Source organism: Pseudorca crassidens, chromosome 2, assembly GCF_039906515.1.
Source record: "Pseudorca crassidens isolate mPseCra1 chromosome 2, mPseCra1.hap1, whole genome shotgun sequence".
NCBI classification, from domain to species: domain Eukaryota; kingdom Metazoa; phylum Chordata; class Mammalia; order Artiodactyla; family Delphinidae; genus Pseudorca; species Pseudorca crassidens.
The window spans coordinates 144,815,951-144,836,222 of record NC_090297.1 but is presented as its reverse complement, the minus strand read 5'-3'; the positions used below and the strand labels follow the sequence as shown (position 1 = coordinate 144,836,222).

At 39.6% G+C, this 20,272-nt stretch overlaps 1 protein-coding gene and 1 long non-coding RNA gene across 6 annotated transcripts in view; one reads left to right on the top strand and one right to left on the bottom strand.

The window, feature by feature from the left end:
* Positions 1 to 16,267, bottom strand: part of LPGAT1 (lysophosphatidylglycerol acyltransferase 1) — a 65,934-nt gene extending 49,667 nt beyond the window's left edge. For 3 of the 5 annotated variants that reach the window (XR_010941281.1, XM_067729029.1, XM_067729031.1), the window contains exons 1-2: positions 15,671 to 15,796; positions 14,528 to 14,792 (exon numbers count right to left, since the gene is read on the bottom strand). Coding sequence is in view for 4 of the 5 variants with exons in the window: in XM_067729029.1 (XP_067585130.1) it covers positions 14,528 to 14,792; positions 15,671 to 15,796 (391 nt within the window). In the remaining variant the exon portion in view is untranslated. Of the gene's footprint in view, positions 1 to 14,527; positions 14,793 to 14,924; positions 15,069 to 15,670; positions 15,797 to 16,128 lie in introns of those variants that run through there. The other 2 variants (XM_067729032.1, XM_067729033.1) reach the window with 2 other exon arrangements.
* LOC137219853 (uncharacterized) lies at positions 15,170 to 17,741 on the top strand. The gene is made up of 2 exons (XR_010941282.1): positions 15,170 to 15,304; positions 17,367 to 17,741. It is a non-coding gene; the product is annotated as an uncharacterized lncRNA (long non-coding RNA).
* The last annotated feature ends 2,531 nt before the right edge of the window (positions 17,742 to 20,272 follow it).

The following is a 20,272-nucleotide window of genomic DNA, read 5'->3' as shown; positions in this document are numbered from 1 at the left end:
ACAGATTTTAGGGACAGGAAGAATATGAATGAGAAAATGCAGAGGGGCCAAGGGAAAGCAGCCTTACTGAATAAAAGTTGAGAACAGGATCAAATTATGGAGGCCCTGCCTTGCTGCCTGCCTCTGTCACCAGAGCCAGCATCTAAGTGCTTTCCATGTTTCATTGTATCATGGAGCCCTGATTAGCTTTCTCTCATTCAGTCTTAGAATAGATTCCTAAATACCTGAGGCATGTAAGTAAATGACCCTGGTTTCATCAGGTACAACTCTAAGTGGATTGAAAGCTAAACTTTTAAATCTTAAAAAAAAAATTTAAAGCCTTCCCTTGACCCAATTTCTCTCCTGCAACTATCACTCTCTATTCCTTCAGAGCCACGCTTCTGGAAAGTCATACGTTCATGTTTCCATTTTAGCTCCTCCAGTCACATTCATCTCCAACCCACTCCAAGCTAGTTTCCACTTCTACCACCTCAACGAAGCTGTTCTTGCCAAATCAATGAAAGGCTAAACCAGCTCTCATCTTACAAAAGGTAAACTCTCAGCAGCTCTCATGGAGAGCCCCAGCCCTGGAACACTGCTGACTCTGACACACACTTGTAGGGCAGGCATTCATTCTACTTCTCTAGCTGCTCCTTCCCAGGCTCTACCATCCTCCTCTCCCCAACCTCCAAATGTTGGCATGCCCTCAGAGTCTGACCCTGGGTCTCTAATCATTCAGTACTTACAGTCTCCCTAGGTGAACCCACCCATCTCCATGGCTTTAAATACCATTGGTAATTTCCCAATTTATCTTTCTAGCTCAGGTTTCTCTTCTGAGTTCTAGACTGCATATCCATGTCTACTTCAGAGCTACACTTAGATGCTTCTCACTCAGCCTGTGCTCAATTTTCATCCTTCCTCTTGACACTGCTCCTTCTGTGGGCTTCCCTATCCACCTAGCATCTCACACCAGAAACCTCATGGTCACCCCAATCACCTGCGCATGTATTCCAACCTTTATGTTCAATCCCTCAGCAAGTCTTGACAGATTTCCTCCTATAAAACTCTCCAATTAGTTCACTCCTTTCCATCTCCACTGCCGTCATCCTTGGGCCAAGCAACTATCTCCTCACCAGGGGAAGCTGAGACTCTTCCAGAGGGTATCGCCTGCACACTCTCACTTCTCTCTAGTCCATTTCCACAAAACAGGCAGAATTACAGATACAAATCTGATTTCATCGTTACAGTTACAAATTTCAGATACGAACCTGGGTTCATCATTCCCTTGCTTAAAATCCTTGCATTGTTTCCTCTTAGGATAAATTTCAAAATCCTCAGTAAGCACTACAAGGCCTCAGTGGACTTGGCCTCATCGGCTCACCCCCACCAACACCACCACCCCTACTACTCTGCTCTTCATTCACTCCATGCTGCAGCCAACCTGGCCTTCCCTTTGTTCCTCAAACATGACAAACTCTTTTCATCCTCTGTATATGTGGCCCCTCCCCCAGCATCACCTGGTCCACTCATACTTGAAGTCTGAGTCTCAATATCACTTTCTCAAGGAGGCCATTCCTCCCTGACACCATCACCTCCAGAACAAGCTCTCTGTTACTTATTCTTATAGCCTCTATACTTGTTGTTTTCACACTTGTGATTACACGGTTATCATGTGACTCCTTCTGTCTCCCACATGAAAAAGTCAACAGGAGCTGTCCCATTTTATTTGTCAGTTTTATTTCCACCACCAGCATGGTGCTTGATGGAGAAGGCACTCAAATATTTGGTATTAGAATAGGTGACTGAATGAATTAGAATGTAGTTAAACATAAATTGCTTTGAAGCATTTCATAATTTACAAACATAAAATTCAGTTAATATTTTAGTTAGACTATGGCTTAAATTACTAATAATAAATGATTTTTATTTATTGATTACAGCACAAGAACTATATTGAGATATACTATTAGCTAAGTGTGAATATCCTCAAATGTATTTCTAAAACTATTCCATAAATTTAGCTTTTATTCATTTAGACATACCTTTCCCCCAAAGGTTAATATAATTGTTTTCCTAGGCATTAATATAATGATAATAATAATGGTAATAATAATATTATTATTATTTATAGAAACATCATGCTATTCACTTTACATTTAAGCTTCACAAGAGATAAATATTATAACCTCCATTTTTAAAGATGGTGAAACTGAGGCTCAGAGAAGTTAAGTAACTAGTTCAGTAAGTTAAGTAACTAGTAACTATAACTAGTTATACAACTAACAATGGGTGGTAGCAGGACTCAAACTCATACTAACTCATAAGACAATGTTTTGGGACTTCCCAGGTAGCGAAGTGATTAAAAATCCGCCTGCCAATGCAGGGGATGCAGGTTCGAGCCCTGGTCCGGGAAGATCCCACATGCCGTGGAGCAACTAAGCCCGTGCGCCACAACTACTAAGCCTGCGCTCTAGAGCCCATGCCCTGAAACAAGAGAAGCCACCGAAATTAGAAGCCCGCGCACCACAAGAAGAGTAGCCCCCGCTCAAGGCTACTAGAGAAAGCCTGCACACAGCAACAAAGACCCAACGCAGCCAAAGATAAATAAATTAAAAAGAAATTTTTGTAGGTCAATGTTTTTTTCTAATATGTCGTGCTGTCTCCAATATCATACTTATTTAGCAATAACTATTATTTGTTAAAAATACAACACCTGTATATAAGTATTTGAGGCTTAAAACAGCTTTAAATGATTATTTCAGCTTTCAAATGACTGCCTAATTTAGCCTCTCATATTCAAAAACTAATTCTATCCCACCCATAAAAAACAGCCTGTGACTCATTCAAAATGACATCCTTTTTCCTTATCCATGTAATCCATACTTTATTCTACAACATAAATTTAGCTTCTAGTTAATTTTCTTCTCTGCAAAGACCTCAATTAACTTTAAAATTAAATTAACTTTAGAAAATGGAACCATCACATGAGCGGGAAATCTGTATATTGAGCTCCATTTTTCAGAAAACTTTTCGCAGGAGCATTTTGAACACATAGTTCATAGCAAACTCAACTATTCCCAAAGCCATCCATCAAAGTAGAAACTATGCCAAAAATCCTTTTGGTAGAAATTAATCTAAATCACACTCTCTAACACAGTATTATACAAATCAATAACTTTGCTAACTGGCAGTAGGCAGTCAATAAGCATTTGATTGATCAATCGCACAAGATACTTCTACAACTAAGGTCCTGTTTTCTTGACAGAGCAACAGGAAAGAAATATCGTTATTCCTAATCACACTATTTCTAAGACAACTCCTAGAGAAATACATAGCTAGTAAGCATTTCCTTAACACAGAGGTAAAAAGGGGTGATTTAACCCAATTATGAATGTTAATTCTTGAAAAACACGGTTTTCAGTAAACACTTTTAAATCCAAAACAGCTTTAAACTAGTTCTGATTAGTGAACTAGCCTCATTATTGAAGTCATTATACATATCAAAAAGGATCATGAATTTTTTAAGAATTAAAATACAACAAAATATACTTAACATTAAAACTTAGTACAAAACTACAGTAATAAAGAAAGCGTGGTACTGGCATAAGGACAGACATATAGATCAATGGAACAGAATTGAGAGGCCAGAAATAAACCCATATGGCCAACTGATATTCAACAAGGGTGCCGAGATCATTCAATATGGGAAGAATAGTCTTTTCAACAAACAATGCTAAAACAACTGGATATCCTCCACATGCAAAAGAATGAAGTTTGGACCCCTACCTTACACCATATAGAAAAATTAACTCAAAATGGATCAAAGATCTAAACATAAAACCTAAACTCTTAAAAGAAAACATAGGTGTAAATCTTCGTGACCTTGGATTAGGCAGTGGTTCCTTAGATGACACGAAAAGCACAAGCAACGAGTGAAAAAATAGATAGGGTATAGTATATAAAATACAGAAAAAAATCCTATAACTCAATACTAAAAAGACAAATAATCCAATTTAAAAATGGGCAAAGGATTTGAATAGACATTTCTCTAAAGACATATATAAGCACATGAAAAGATGCTCAACATCATTAGTCATTAGGGAAATGCAAATCTAAACCACAATGAGCTATCACTTCACATCCACTACGATGGCCAAATTAAAACAACAAAAACAAAAACCCAGAAAATAATAACTATTAGTGAGGATATGGAGAAATTGGAACTCTTCTACATTGTTGGTAGGAATGTACAATGGGACAGCTGGTATGGAAAATAGTTTGGCAGTTCCTCAAAAAGTTAAACATAGAATTATCATATGACCCAGCAATTGGACTCCTAGGTCCAAGAGATTTGAAAACATATGTTCACCCCCAAATTTGTATACGAATGTTCATGGAAGCATTATTCACAATAGCCAAAATGTGGAAACAACCCAGATGTTCATCAACTGATGAATGTATAAACAAAATGTGGTCTATCCATACAATGGAATATTATCCAGACATACAAAGGAATAAAGTACTGACACATGTTACAATATGGATGAACCTTGAAAACACTATGCTATGTGAAAGAAGCCAAACATATAAGGCTAAATATTGTACAGTTCCATTTATATTAATGTCCAGAATAAGCAAATCCATACAAAGTAGAGATTAGAGGTTGCCAGGGGTTGAACAGAGGAGGAAATGGGGAGTGACTGCTAAAGGGTTTGGGGCTTCTTTTGGGGTAATGACATGTTCTAGAATTAGTCAGCGCTGATGGTTGTACAATATTGTGACTATAATAAAAACCATTTATTTGTTAAATATAGTGAAATTTATGGTATGTGAATTCTACCTCAATTTATATATGTATACATAAATTTTTAACATATATAGTAAAGTTATATTGTTCATAGTTTAGTCTTTTGATGATTCAAAAACATCTTGATGTGTTTAAATTTACAGATGTTTTATCCCTTAAAGTGTCAAATAATGTAAACTCCAAGTTAATAACATATGCAAAATGTGTTTATATACCTGATTCATAATGGTTTCTTAAAGTTTAATGAGTAATAAAAAAGTTTGGGGCTTCCCTGGTGGCGCAGTGGTTGAGAGTCCGCCTGCCGATGCAGGGGACACGGGTTCGTGCCCCGGTCCCGGAAAGATCCCACATGCCGCAGAGCGGCTAGGCCCGTGAGCCATGGCCGCTGAGCCTGCGCGTCCGGAGCCTGTGCTCCGCAACGGGAGAGGCCACAACAGTGAGAGGCTCGCGTACCACAAAAAAAAAGAAAGAAAAAAGTTTGGGGAAAAGTGTTTTACTAGCAAAACTTGATCAGATCTACCAAACCTTAAGAAAATGTATAACCTCATAACTAAAATTTATGCATGTTTTTTACAATACTATTTTAAAATTATCTGCACTATAATTTAAAGAAACAGAAATCAACTAGACTTGCTTTGTTTTTCATATTCAAAACATGAAAAGCAAAGAGAATAACCAATTTTTAATAATCTAGATTTTTATATGACTATATTCAAAAGAAGAATTGAGACATTCTACTAATTAACGAGTGCACAAATAACAGGAAACATTTCACTGGGCTAGTAATACGGTACATGAAACTTGGAAAAACCCACGACCACAGTTCTTACTAACGGAACTTTATTTTTCAGTTTTCATGGCATGCCTCTGCTACATGAAATCAGCAGCTGAGGTGACTAACAAGCTTTCAGTTTTAATGGTAGAACTCATTAGTATATAGGCACTATTAAGGCACATAAATGCAAAACTATCATATGCCCAGCAGAAATAGCCTAGTAATTGTTACTTGAGTATTTTTAAATGAACATCATCTGAGCCTCTGGGGTCCAGGTGGGTAATGTAAACGAGCAAAGCAGGTCCAGAGTAAAACAAGGAAGGCGTGGGCTCTTGGGTGAAGTGGAGAGCACAGGCCCATCTAAAGGAGGCGGTCATCACTCAGCTCCAGCAAACTGCTGCCAGATGTGAGAGCCCCACACAGCCAGATTTCTAATTTCTCAAGAGCTGGAAATCTTGGTTTTATCTTTCACGTTTTGGGAAATCCCCCTAATTTTGAAATGTTGGCAACTAATTAAAAGAAAAGTTGAAATACTGCGAAGGTCAAATAAAGCCCATCAGCTGCTGAATATGGCCACTAGTTTGCAAACTCTGAAAAGAAACTCTTGAAACTAGTTTGTAACGGATAAACTATAAATATACTATATTTAATAGAGATAATACACTTTTTACTTTACTAATATATATACTTAATATGTTTAATCATTATAATATACTATAAATATATTTTCAAAGTTTGGGGGCACTAGTCATCCTTAAAGTTTTCAAGGTGGTCTATAGACCAGACCCTAGAGAGCAGTAGTAATGTTACATTTCATTCATATTCCTTACTCAAGTATCAAAGGTAACTCACTTCTTCCATTCATTTTGGTGACATTTTCTGACTGTAGCCAAGTGGAAACAGAGTGGATATCTTAACTATACTCCAGTGATAAGTATTCCAAGAATCAAAACAGTTTGAGAACCAAAACCCAAAACAGTTTAGGAGGAAAAAAACCTTGGGGAGGCTATTTCTTGCTTTTGGACAGACCTTAAAGAAAATTATGTAATAAAGTTGGTCTCCATTTTATAATAATCAACTAGTAATGCATTAGGATGGAGACAGAGTTGACTGAATTATAATTACATAGTTGAATATAAGTCTTATGTTGCACTTTCTGGCATGAACACAGTAGAGTTATAGACGTGAATCTTCCTGGAAAATATACATAGCAACAAGGAGAAAGAGGAAAAGAAAACCTCACAAAACTTTTCCAGCAAACCTAGGAGAAAAAGAAAAATATAAAAACTCCAAAATACATGAGATCTGACTGAGATCAAACAAAGCTGATATCAGACAGAATCTATATTGGGAGTGGACAGCAGAGACAGAACGTGTGGCATGTGATGAGGAGGGCCCAATAATGGCAGATCTCAGAAAGCAACAGCAAAACCACACACTCTTAAGGAGAGGGATTTACACTGGCATGCTGTGGCTGTGTCCCTCCAGTCACAGCTGCAAAGGAAGGAGTGGGAAGTCCAGAATTGGTGGCAAAAAGCCTCCTAGACTCGGTCTGGTTTGGAGAGGCAGAGGACTTGTGGCAACACAGAGAACACACCCAGGCGCCATATGTAAAAAAAACTATCTCTGAGGCAGAAATCTGGAAATACACCTTGGCCCCACCCACACCTCCTACAAATAACTGAGGAAAATCCAATTCACTAAATCACAGGGAATAAAAATGTAACCGGCACAGCACTGACTTGGAGATACTATAAGAAAAATGGTAGAAACAAGCAGCATAACGTACCAGCTGTCAAACAATACTGCTAGAAAAACATTACAATGGAGAAGATAAAAACTATAACTGAATATTCTTGCTTGAATTTAAGAAAATCAATGAAGCCACCCCACTATGAAGAAGCTCACAAAGCATAAATAAGAACTCAAGGAAGAACTGTCTAGACAACAGGAACAAAGGAAGCATGAATTGGCAGAACTCAAGGAAGAAACAGAAGCAAAAACAAAAGCATCACAGAAATGAAGAAGAAACTGAAAGCAGAACAAAGAGACATTGCAGAAGACACAGTAAGAGACATTAAAGACAGAAACAAACAAATGAAGTGTTTAAAAGGATTAAAGAGAAAATAATAAACAAAAAAGATATACAAAGGGAGATCCAACAGACATATAATTAGGGTCACCAAGAAAGAAAACCAAAATGATCAAACAAAATAAATATTTAAAGTTATAATTAAAGAAAACGTTCCTGAAATAAAAATAGATTTGAATCTACATATTAAAAGGCACACATGTGCCAGTATATCCTACACCACCATATCCTAGTAAAATTACTAAATATTACAGACAAAGAGAGAATCTTTGGGGGCCAACAGGCAAAAAGATCAAATCATTAATCATGGGAAAAAATTCAAGTTGGCTTCACACATCTCTACAGCAACATTTAATGCCAGAATACATCTGCACAACACCTGTAAGATACTCAAGGAAAGAAAGAGTGAGCCAAGGATTTTATACCTGCTAAGCCATCCTAAGTGTAAAGCAACAAAAAGAAGTTCTGAAAATGCTGTAAGAATAATATTCCCATATTATTTTCATGACTCGTTATTGAGAAACTACCAGAGGATAAACTTTAACCAGCCGCAGGATAACTGGGAAAAACTTCTGCAAAAGTGCTTGGGTGAGCATTATATATATTTAACTGAAAGATTAAGACTAAAACAGAAAGAGATAAAGGTGATAAAGTAGAACACAAACATTATAGGCTATAACAATGTATAAATTCAAATAACAAAAATTGGGTGAAGGGAGAAAGGGAGCAGGAAGTATAATAAACTTACTGCTTACCTTGATGTAACAGCTGGGAGTCAATAGATAGCCTTAAAGCTCACAAATCAAGCAGTAGAAGTAAAAGCATACATAATAGTGCAAATGTAAATACAATTGTGAATACATACTATTCACTATTGACTGAAACTGGGTGATGCAGAAGAGAAAGGGGAAGAGAGAAGAGAGTATTTTAAAAGAATTTTACCTTTCTTCATAGAAAACAGCTAATAGTTACTATGAATAGAGAACTAAAATATCTTATAAAGTAACTAATAAGACAAAAATACAAACCTTTCTAAACATCAAAAGAACAAAAAAGCAAAGAAAGACTACACAGTGAAAGACTTAACATTTATATAATTAAAAACAGAAAACACAAAATACAATGACAAATTGACTCATAAAGCAAAACCTATCTCCATGCTGATTTAGAGATCTATCTATATCAAAATAATTTAAATAGTTTGAAAACAAAAGGATGGGCAAAGATATACACGGCAAATGTAAAAAAAAAAGGAAGTAGGAATTATTTGACCCAGCTCTTTCTGACTCCAGAATCTGAAGTCTTACCTATAAACAAAAACTGCAAATAACGTTTCATGTGCTTCTGTAATAGTGCATGTATACGGTATGTGTACATGAATGAATATGCCTTATATATTTTTAAAAACTATAACAAATTACTCAATTATATACAGTTTCTGAAATAAGACTAGATATCAAATTTCTGAGTTTAAAGAATTTAGTAATATTTATCTTTAATGGTATACAAAAATTTTTCCATATAAAAATGGTAATGGTATATAAATGGTATAATGGTATATAAAATTTTTTCCATATAAAAATCAAAACACTACTGAAAACTCCTCACCTGGATTTATGTCAAGATAAGCTGTCGATCTAAAAGCACACAGTAACTCCTTATTCTATGACAATCTACTGTCAAGCACTCAAATACTAAAATTTGAGTTGTTCTCTGAATCTTAAGGAAGTGGCATTTTATGAAATTTATAGTATACTACAAATTATTCTGTTGAAGCAACAATTTTTTTTTAAACCTCTTGCAGAAATCCACAGCTATAATATTGCTTTCAGGTGTTAAAGATCTGTAGCTTCAGAAAGAGATTTCATGCCTCAGAAACAAAAATATGGGTAGTAAAAATTAAGAAACATTCTAGGAATATTATATAAAGGTCAATAACGGCTCTATAAATACAAAAATACACTTGTGGCAGCATCAACTCAGTTAATGCATAAGAGGAAGTAATTGTGAAATCTGTTTCAATTTCAACATCAATAATAAAAGGGGGGATAATAATAGTATCAACCTGATAAGACTGTTGTGAGCATTAAATGACTGAAACGCTTAGCACACTGCTTGGCTTATATTGCAATAAATGTTAGCTAATATTATCATCACAAAGATATAAATTTCAAACTGATGTATTATTCAAATCTTTTAAATCTATTATAATTGCTGATGATAGAATTAGCCCCACAGAGAAATATTTCCCTAATGGAAAAAAAAAAGAATGTAAAGCTGCTCCTTTCCTAAATGCCCTACTCCCTCTCTGCTACCACCTACCCCTGGGGTGAGATCAGGAGCCCTTCCTCTTTCATCCCATGGTACATCTCCATTAGAGCATTTTATCAGGATGTGTTCATTGTTGTTGGCACTGTCTTCCCCACCAAGGCTACTGTGAACTCCTTAAAGTCAGTGATTATGTCTTTATGCATCTCAACACCTCCAGGGCACCTGTTCCCACACATAATATAAGCTCAATTAAGGTGTGTTAAATTAACAAATGTGGTATTGTAGGTATTTGTGTGTGTGCGCGCACGTGTGTGAAAAACATGATCCAGTTCAGGGTTTATATTCTGTGGATTGCAATGATCTTGATTACAGACTGAGCTGCCTTAGCTGCCTACCTTCCTGAAAGGTCTGTTATCAAGATCAGGAAGGCAGGCAGCTAAGGCAGCTCAGCTGGGACCAAGAATGAAAGAAGAAATATTTAGACACTTACAGAGTACCCTGTGAGTACCAGGCAATGAACCGGGCTCTAGGGTTGTAAAGAAGACCACATCTCTGTCTATAGAGAGCTCACAGCCCGGTGGGCACGGAGCAGGTAAGGATCTCCCTCCTACTAGTTAAGAAGAGATGCTAAAGTTAAGGCTAGATCAAGACAGCTGATGCCCAGAATTCTCCTAAATTTCAGTGCTCTTTCCACGAGAACAATGCCTTTCAAATGTTGACAGGCTCATAGTAAAAAATGTATTCTGTAGCACTACTCAGTACAGACACATACACTTCTGATATTTTCTATTTAATTATTTTCTATTTCACTTTTTTAAAATGTTCATCTTGACACATTAAATTGGTTTATGACTCAAAGGTGGAAAAATACTGCTCTAGAAGATATATTTTAAAACTCTCTCTAAAATGTCAAAGTCAGATATAATTCCTAATAATTTATTCTTCTCACACAACGAATGTCCCAGCAAAAAAAATAAAACACTATCAAATAATCAAATAACCCCCAAAGACTAACACAGAGCCATGACAGCTGTCACTTGGGGAGTGGGAGGAAGCTAAACCTAATCTCCATCAGCTTTCTCTAAAGTAAATACCCGATCTAAGGGAAATAGCTATTGCTAAGCAAAAACAGGGGGCTTGGTGGCAAGTTCCCTGGCACCTCAGCTCTCTTCCAGCCAGACTGTGGCCCAAAAGACTCTCGTCATTCTACACAAGAAATTCTGGAGCTTCCACTTACATTGAATATTTTTAAATTATTTTGTGTAAGAGACTTTAATTAAATGTGTTTGGATGGGGAACAATGAATTTATTAAAATAAGTGAATGAAAATCAAAATAAACATCTTATTTTAACAAAATCTCTCACTGATATTTGCCAATCTTCACTTAAATTGAGGGCAGGGGAGTGTACTGATTTATCCCAGATCTGAATGAAGCATGTAGAAGTGAATCATTAATTAAGGTAATAGGTTTTTTTGGTTTGCTCTTGAAATAAGAGAGCAAGGCAGTATGCAACTTTTCCTCAATATAAGATGCTTATACAGCACTTCCCACTAAAGGAAATATGATAACAACAATCATCACTACCTAGCTGCATATTAGAGATGAAGAAACCCCAACATTCTCAGTTATTTCAAGAAATGTATTCCCCTGAACAGATGTAAAGTCAGAAACACGCAGAAAGACCAGAAAATCCCTTTCCCTCCTCTGTGTCCACAGACAGTACTCCAGCTGTGAGAACGCAGATTAAGTATAAGAACGTTCAGTCAAGTTCTTGGGCTTACTAGCCTCACCATTCCCCATCCAAGAAGCATGTCTGAGTTTAAAGGACTCATTTTTTGTGACATTTGCCTCAAATTAAAGGACAATTTTATAAAGCTTTAATAAATCTTCCTGTCCTCCCCAAAAGAAATCTGTTTAGAACTATGTTGAGAAAAATATTCTTTTATAAAGATAAAATGCATTTTTTTCTAAGAAAAAGGAGAATGTCATACCTATTATTTATCAGCTCCATCCAGTAGAACTTTCTGTGATGATGGAAGTGTTCTATTATCTCACTGTCCAATACAGTAGCCACTAGCCACCAATACCGAGCACTTGGAATGTGACTGGTGTGGCTGAGAAACTGAGTTTTAAATTTATTTCATTTTAATAAATTTAAATTTAAATAGCCATATATGGCTGGCAGCTACCATTTGGGGCAGTGTAGATTAGATAATCAACTTAAGTCCTCAGCAGCAAAGCTGAGTAATTGACTTACCTTAGACAGAATGACACAATTTGAAAATATATTCTATACCGATATTCAATTTTCAGCTTCCTAATTAATATTTAGTTAACTAACATTTAAGGTTTCCTCAGAAGTGGCTTTTCAACAAAGTTTGGCAATTTTTATTCTAGAACGTGAACACACTAGATCTGCTGAGCAGGATTCCTTTGGCAACGTTCAATTTTCCATCTGTGAAACTTAAGCACAGGGAAAGGGGAAAAAAAACAACTTAGGCCCACCCTCCTCTTGATACAAAGGTAAGAAATAAAACACATAATCTATACAAAGCCTAATACAACTTCCTAGACCCTTCTGGGAACATCTGCTCACCAACCCTTGCTTATGTTTGCTTCTTTAGACCCAGTCGTGGCTTTCAACAAAAGTCATTCCTACATCTGTTTGACCTTTTGACTGTGCTCTGTTATGACCAGACCCTCTAGAAGTATTCTGCTTATAGAAAGACCATTTAAAATGTACATACTAAAATATCCTATATTTAAATGAGACCAACTGATCAAATGGTCAAAAAGCAGTAGCTTGAAGAAGAGCAGATGCTTCAGAGAGACTATAATATGCAGATCATGCCAAGACCACCTTCCAAGCAGGTGGCAAAAGAAAATGCGTAGTTCTATAGGCAGCAAGGAAGAGACTCCCCAAGAAAATATGCTTAAAAATACACTGCAGCCTTGCTGTGGCCATAGGATAACTAACTTTAACTTCAACCAGCACCACTGCCCTCCTTACAATCTCAAGGTAAGTGCCAAATTATTTTTTTCAAGCTTCTCATCATGCTAATACTTATACGCAAATATTCCACAAACACACACACAGGCACAAGTGTTTCAGTAATTTCATTATTTTTAAGTAGCGTGAACTTCTAGAACTTGTATCTAAAAATACTATGAGCTCATTTAAAACAAGCAAACTTAAGTATACTGTGCAAAGAACAAAGCCACTCATACCGCATAGCATACTGGGGAAAGCTCAGACTATACAGAGCAAAGCAATTCTATGACAGCAGTGCAGTTCAGGTAAGAATTCAACACCATAGATGAAAACTTAATTTTTTTTCTCTCCCACTACTACTGCTACACCAGGTCCCAAAAAAAGGACTCAAAGTTCACCTACTGTATCTAAAGAGCATTGGGATCTCAACAAGACACATAACAAAGAAGCAATGCCTACACTATTCCCCAGGCTTCAGGTCTTGCAGAATAATAAATGGCATTGACAGAAGGAGAAAAGGCTTCATCTGGGGCAACTAAGAGCACTCTGATCTAGCAAGAGACTGTCAGACTCCATAAAAGCTGTGTGCTGTCAGTGCCCTCACATGTGTGGATAAAATCTGGAGATGTAGCCTGGGCAGGAAAGAGGGAGACAGAAAATTTTCAATGGGGAACTGCAGTGCAGTTCCACCCTAAGAGTACCCTCCTCACTCTTCCAAGATATGACCTACAGCACCTCCGGCACTATCTCTAAGGAGCTTATCAGCTATAGAATTCTATGATAAAGTCTCAATGTCTAAGACAAATGCCACAAACCTCAGTGCCTTTTTCTTTATCCTAATTGTGAGAGGAAAAAAGTCAAATAAATATAATAAACAATACAGAATTTTCACAGCAGGGGCATAAGTTCTCAAAGCACATAAGGCTTATAAACAGAAAATAAACACTACTTATTCGGTTCTTTAAAAGTTCGCTTCAGAATAGAATTAATAAAAATCTACTAAAAGACACTTAGAAGATAAATTGGCTTAACAGGGATAAAACTTAATTTCTTATACTTAATATTCTAATATAGAATTATGAGATAAAACATAGATTCTAGTAAACAAAAGAAACACGTAACAGAAAAGAAAGCCATTTTTTGCTTGGCTTCAAATGTGAACACAGTACGACACACTGTGAAAAAACTTATTAAACTATCTTAGCACAAATGGGGCTCAGTACTTTTTCTTAATGCCTAATGATTATGGGCTAAATATCTCACCTCTTCATTTTCCAAGCCCTGAAGCCCTATAAAACTCACTCCTACTCCTCTAGGAGAGCTTTCACATACTGGTTTTAATAGACGTCAATCATTTTAAAACATTCTTTAAGGAATTTATCAATATATAATTACGAAATTATACTTCTGAAAATATCATTCTTCCTAAATTAGGATTCTGGAAAAAAACAACTCAATAGAATTGTTTTCTATTTATTTTTTCAATAGTCAAAGCATCTTCCACCCAAAGTGTAATATATATATATATTTTTTTTAAATCATGGCTCCTGACTTAAGCATAACATTACAAAATTTTTAATATGCATTAAAAAAGTGCTCTCACTCTTACCTGTATATCCAGCATACCATCCCCAAGAAGCCACCATTCCTAAAAGCCATTTGTACATGACTCCTTCAATATACCAGAACCGCTTACTGTCCAGCAGTCGAAGGGGCTGAAGCACAATTACATAGCAGATGTAGGAGGAAATAGCAACCAGGTTGTTGGCGACCATGAAGGCAAATCTCATCAGGGCTTTCACCAAGATCCAGCCCAGCCACGGAGCTTCTTCCAAAGTCACAGCCATTCTCACATTGGAGACTGTCCTGTCCTTCTGAGATGAAAAGAAAATTCATTTAAAAAGGAAAATGGATTAAACACATCTAGATAGTCACCAACAGAGAAATCACCTCCAGCACAAAAATAAATGAAAAAATCGAGGGTCTAAGCTTTCCTAGTGTATTACCTCGGCGATCTGTCCGGGAAATTCCAGAGGGGGACAGAGAGCAAGGGAGGAGGAGCCGCACAAGGTCAAGGGAGCTGTTCACGGAGGCACAGCTATGTCATAATATATTTAGCAAATGATAACACTATTCCCACCAACTAATCTGTGGCCGGCTCGCACCGCGTCTGACTGCAGTCTTCTGTTGGACTTTAACGAAGAAAAATAGACCCACTTGCTTCACACACGCTCAGTTATCTCCAAACTGACGATACGAGTGAAAAGAAGACTAAAACGGGGACCTCTAGATCAAATCTCCCAGACACTGCGACCTCGGTACCCTCACCACGACCCTTCCTGCACTGATTCATTCCTTCAAAAGGTCTCTCGGGTTAGCAAAAAGAGTTAAGTTAAAATTGTTCATTTGCGGCAAATCGGGTCTTGTGTTCCTTTTTTTTTTTTTTTTTACAGAAAAAAAGGGGGGCGGCAGAAAAGAAGGCAAAAGGGTGAGAGGAAGAAAGTGGGCGATAATAAGGAAAAAAGGATTAAGGACAGGAGTAGGGGGAGGGAAGCAATAGCAGAAGGAGGTGGAGGCAAAGGGCCAGGGATGAGGAGCACCGTCCCCGACCAGAGGGCAGGGAAACCAGGGATGATGAAAGAAGCAGGGAAGAGGAGGCGACGGCAGAGCTCAGGGGGCGGGTGGGGCCCGCCGCGATTTCCGTGATGTGGAAGCGTTAGGGCGGCGGTCTCGGCCCGCGCGCCGGGCTCACCTCGGCGGGCGCGGGCGGCGGGCGGTGGAGCGCGGGAGACGGTGGGGCCGGGGGTCGGCGGCCCGGGACGCGGTGCTGCGCGGCGGCGGCGGCGGCGGGTGTCCCCGGCCGAGGGGTCGCGGTCATGGACCCGGCAGCGGCGGCCGAGGCGCGGCGCGACCGGGCGCGCGGACGCCCTACTCCCCTCGCGGCTGCCTGCGGACAGAGGGACGGCGGGGACTCAGAGGCCAGACCTGTCACCGGGGCGGGTCCCGGGGAGGCGGGCGGATGCCCAGCACCCCCGCCTCCTTCTTGGGGCCTACCGCGCTCTCGTCCCTCATGCCGCTGCCGCCGCCGCCGCCGCCGCCGCCTCCTCCCCGGGCCACGCGACTACGACACCCCTTCCCCGGCCCCCCAGCGCCTCCCCGGGCCCAGCCCGCCGCAGCCCCGGGGCCTGAGCCCACCGAGCCTGGGGTTACCTCGGGCTGGCCCGGCCCCGGCTGGGGCTGCGGGAGCCAGAGGAGCCGGAAGAATGCATGGCAGGCGGAAGGAGGAGCGGCGGGGCCCGGCCCCGCTCCGGCTGCGGCGCGCCCCGCGCCCCGTCCACGGCGGTGCCGAGACTCGATCCCCAGGGCCCAGCCGCGTTCGCCGGGGCTGACGGGGAGGGGCGGCGGGGAGGAAGCGGCGGGAGTCGGGACTGCTGCAGAGCCGCCCCCAGAGCGCCCTCTAATGAAGGCGCGGCCGCCGTCGTCCGCCTGCTCAACCCGCCGCCTGCGCTGCCGGCGCCGCCGGCGCCAGGGATCCCGCTGTCCGCGTATCGAGGCCCTTGGGGCTGCCTGGCCCCTAGGCCGGGACTTGGCTCAGCCCGGGACCGAGGAAGAGGGCCACTCGGAAAGATCTAGGAATGAGCACCAATCCTTACACCACACGAGTGATTTGGTCCAAATTGAGAGCCGCTTTTTAGCCGAAACAGCCGTTTTTCATTGTTAAGGCTTTCTCTCCTGACAAACGCGATCGCTGCCCAAACTGGAAAGCTGTCTCCTTGAAGACTGAATGTCCTCTTTTCTTTCCTAATGAAACCCAGTTGCTCTCATGGCTTTTCTTCTGAATCTCCCCAGAGTATTAAGGTCTAGAGTTTAAAATCAATTCATGTTAAGTGCCAGAACTCTTGTTCCTGGAAAGCACCTGGAAGCACATTAATGACAATTATGATGCCCCATCCATTCTCTCGCCCCCTCCGCCCCCAAAAGAATCCAGTGGGAATGAGCGGTCCACACAGAGACACTGAAATTTAGTTAGTCAAGGAGGGAAAAGCACGTAGGCAGTGACAGTCATTGAGTAAGTGCTCAAAATTTTGTGGCCATAAGTACCCCGGACAGGCCTGGTTATTCCCGAGGTACTGTAGCTGCATTCTGTTTCAAAGGTTGGACCACCAGAAGAAAAATAGAGAAATAGTCCAATGGCCTGCCCACCTGAACATTCTCATATGGCCTACCTAAATTTCAGTATTAAAAAAAAAAAAACTTATAAAATCTTGTTATATCCCTTAAATGGGGGTAGGGGGGTGCGCATTTTTTTGTGTTCCTAGTGAACTGCCATGTTTAACTCAGAATGCCACTTATTCTGCCTATAAAATGTTTATCACTGTGTTTGTTTTGGACTCTCAACGACTTCTCTCTCTTTCTCTCTCTCTCTCTCTCTCAACCCTTAACTTCAGCTCCTCTTTGGCTCACAGATGAAGAAAAGAAAACTCGCCTTACGAACATGTGAAAGAATATATTCTATTTCTATTCCCTTGGGTGATGAGGAAATATGAAAGCACAGAGCCTGGCTGAAATAATTTATTAGATTTCTTTCCATTTATTATTCATTTGTTCTTATTTATATATGTTGCTTATCTATTTCACCAATATTATATTCTAACTGTACAGGGCATAAAAAGGCACAGACCTTGTCAGAGATCTTTCTATAGAAGATCAAATGATGTATAGCAATGGAAAAGTTAAATATGACCTTTCTATTCCTTGCATTTCCTCTGAGAATTTAGGTGCCAGGCAATAGAATCTTTAAATAAATCTCATGAGAGAAATAATATATGTACTGTAGATTATTGTTTAAAATATATCATTATACTCTTAAGTGGGTAAGACAGGTAAGGCATATATTCTTCCAAGAATCAAGAATAAACTCCCGTAAGATTCCATTAGGTCCATCCCATTCAGCATTCCTCACATACTGGCAAACACTGGCTGACACCTGGAGAGAGATAACCTACCATGTGATCTGTACCCGGTTCCTGGATCACAGAGCATCTGCCAGAACTTCAGATACTCCAGCACTTGCTGAGTTGGAATTAGTACCAATCAGTCATGCCCAGAAAAGGGCCAGAGGTTGGGCAAGACCTTGCGCAGTGGGTGTCAAACTTCAGCATGCAAAACATCACTACAAAAAAGATTCTTGGACCTCATACCAGAAAATTTTAATACTCTAGGTCCAGAGGGGCCTGAGAACGTGCTTTTTAAAAAGTGTCATAGGTGGCTCTGATGCAGGAAGGGTATACAGACCATGCTTTAAGAAACTCTGACCTAGAGGTATCCTGAGATAATCACATCCTTTCCTTGACCCTTCATGATTTTAACTCATTTAATCATATCTGTTCTCATCTGTATTAGTTTGCTAGGGCTGCCATAACAATATACCACAAACTGGGTGGCTTAAACAACAGAAATTTATTTTCTCATGGTTCTGGAGGCTGGAAGTCCAAGATGAAGGTGTTGGCAGGGTTTGTTTCTTCTAAGGCCTCTTGCCTTGGCTTGTGGATGACCATCTTCTCCTTGTGACTTCGCATAGTCATCTGTCTGGGCATGCAGGTGTCTGGTGTCTGTCTCTGTGTCCCAATTTCTTCTTACAAGGACACCAGTCACACTGATTAGCACCCACCCTAGTGACCCCATTTAATTTAATTACCTCTTTAAAGGTCCTATCTCCAAATATAGCCACATTCTGAGGTACTGAGGGTTATGATTTTAGTATATGAATTTTAGGGGGACACAATTCAACCATAACATCATCCTTCTACTGTTTACACTGCAGAATTCTGCCATTTCAGTAGCTTTTTATGGGAGAGATGTGGAAACCCTAATCTTGAATCTTTCAGCTAGTCCCCTCTTGACTGGCTCCAACTTCATTAGACTTATCTTCAAGCTAAGCACATCGTGTTTCAGGTGTAGGTATGTCCTGTTTCATTGCCCAGGATGAATGAGAGGGCTTATCTTTTTAACTTTCTTGACCACAGCAGCGTGTTCAGTTTCCAGACAATTCAGTGCCTACCATGGATAAGGAACTGCATTTGGTCTAGCTTCTTCAGGGAACAATTTCAGATGACGCTTATATTTATTTCTTGTATTTCAGAGTTCATTTAAGATACATGTTTTGTATTCTTTTACCTTACACATAATACCTCCCTCTTGCCTATATGTTTTTTTTGCCCCGCCAGCTTTCAATTTACTGAGACAGCCTCCTGAGATTTTTCTGTAGCTTATTTTCACAATACCAAGGGCAGACAGATGCATATATGCTCTGAACGACTGTAACAAGAAGGTTGGGATGGCCAGTTGTTCAGGGTAGAAGATCTATAGAAAGCAAGGGCCTTCCTCAATGACTAACTAGCCTCCAGTCCCCTATCCAACTACCTTAGAGCCAGGTTTATCAAAACACAAACATAAATTAAGAATTTTGCCATCTTCCTATAGTACAGCCCAATAGGGGAAGAAGGAAAACAAGGAGACCCCACCCTATAGCCACAAGACTTATAGTTTCAGTTTCAAAAGCCCACATTTGAATCACAAGAGGATGGTCCTTTGAAAGAGAAATATGACTTCTCGCATTTCCAGGAGTCTCCAGACATTTTAAAACAATCTAACCACAACACCTGAGAAGGTTTAATTCCACCCATCTGGTCCACATACATCCAACAAATTAGGTTATAACCAGGGAGGAGCTCCCTTGGGCAGAAGAATCCTCCTGGGCTCTCTCTTTTTCCTGGTGGCAATTATAAAAACATTTCACCTACCTTTACCGGGTTCTGCACTAAAGCGCCAATGAAATATTTCCTCTCCAGGGGAAACCCAACCAGCGGTTTTATAAACATGCAATGACTAGATACCGGCCTCCCACATCACTAGAAACAGTTGCAACCTAGAAATTAGCACCCCAGACAGTCGTGCATTCTGACTGTCGTCAGCTTTAACTTCAAACAAAAAGGGAGATATATATATACCTAAATATATATAAATATATGAAATATATAGTTTTCTTCTATATTAGTATCCATAATCATTTTACATAAAATATGTTAGGACTTATAACCTTAAAATTTTTTAGACAAGACTTGACTACAGCTTTATTTAAGCCATTTCAGCAACTCTTGTTATTAACAAGGTTGACCCTAAACAGTTTTGTGAAGTAAACAATTCTCTCTTCTTCTCTATGTCCCTCTCCTCTTCGACTAATTTCCCTTTTCCCCTCTTGATACTGAAATGGTACCTAGTTTCCAAGGGGCACTGAAGACCCCACCTAAGACCTCCACCCCCAACAGACAACACTCTTTAAGCTAGAACCTTC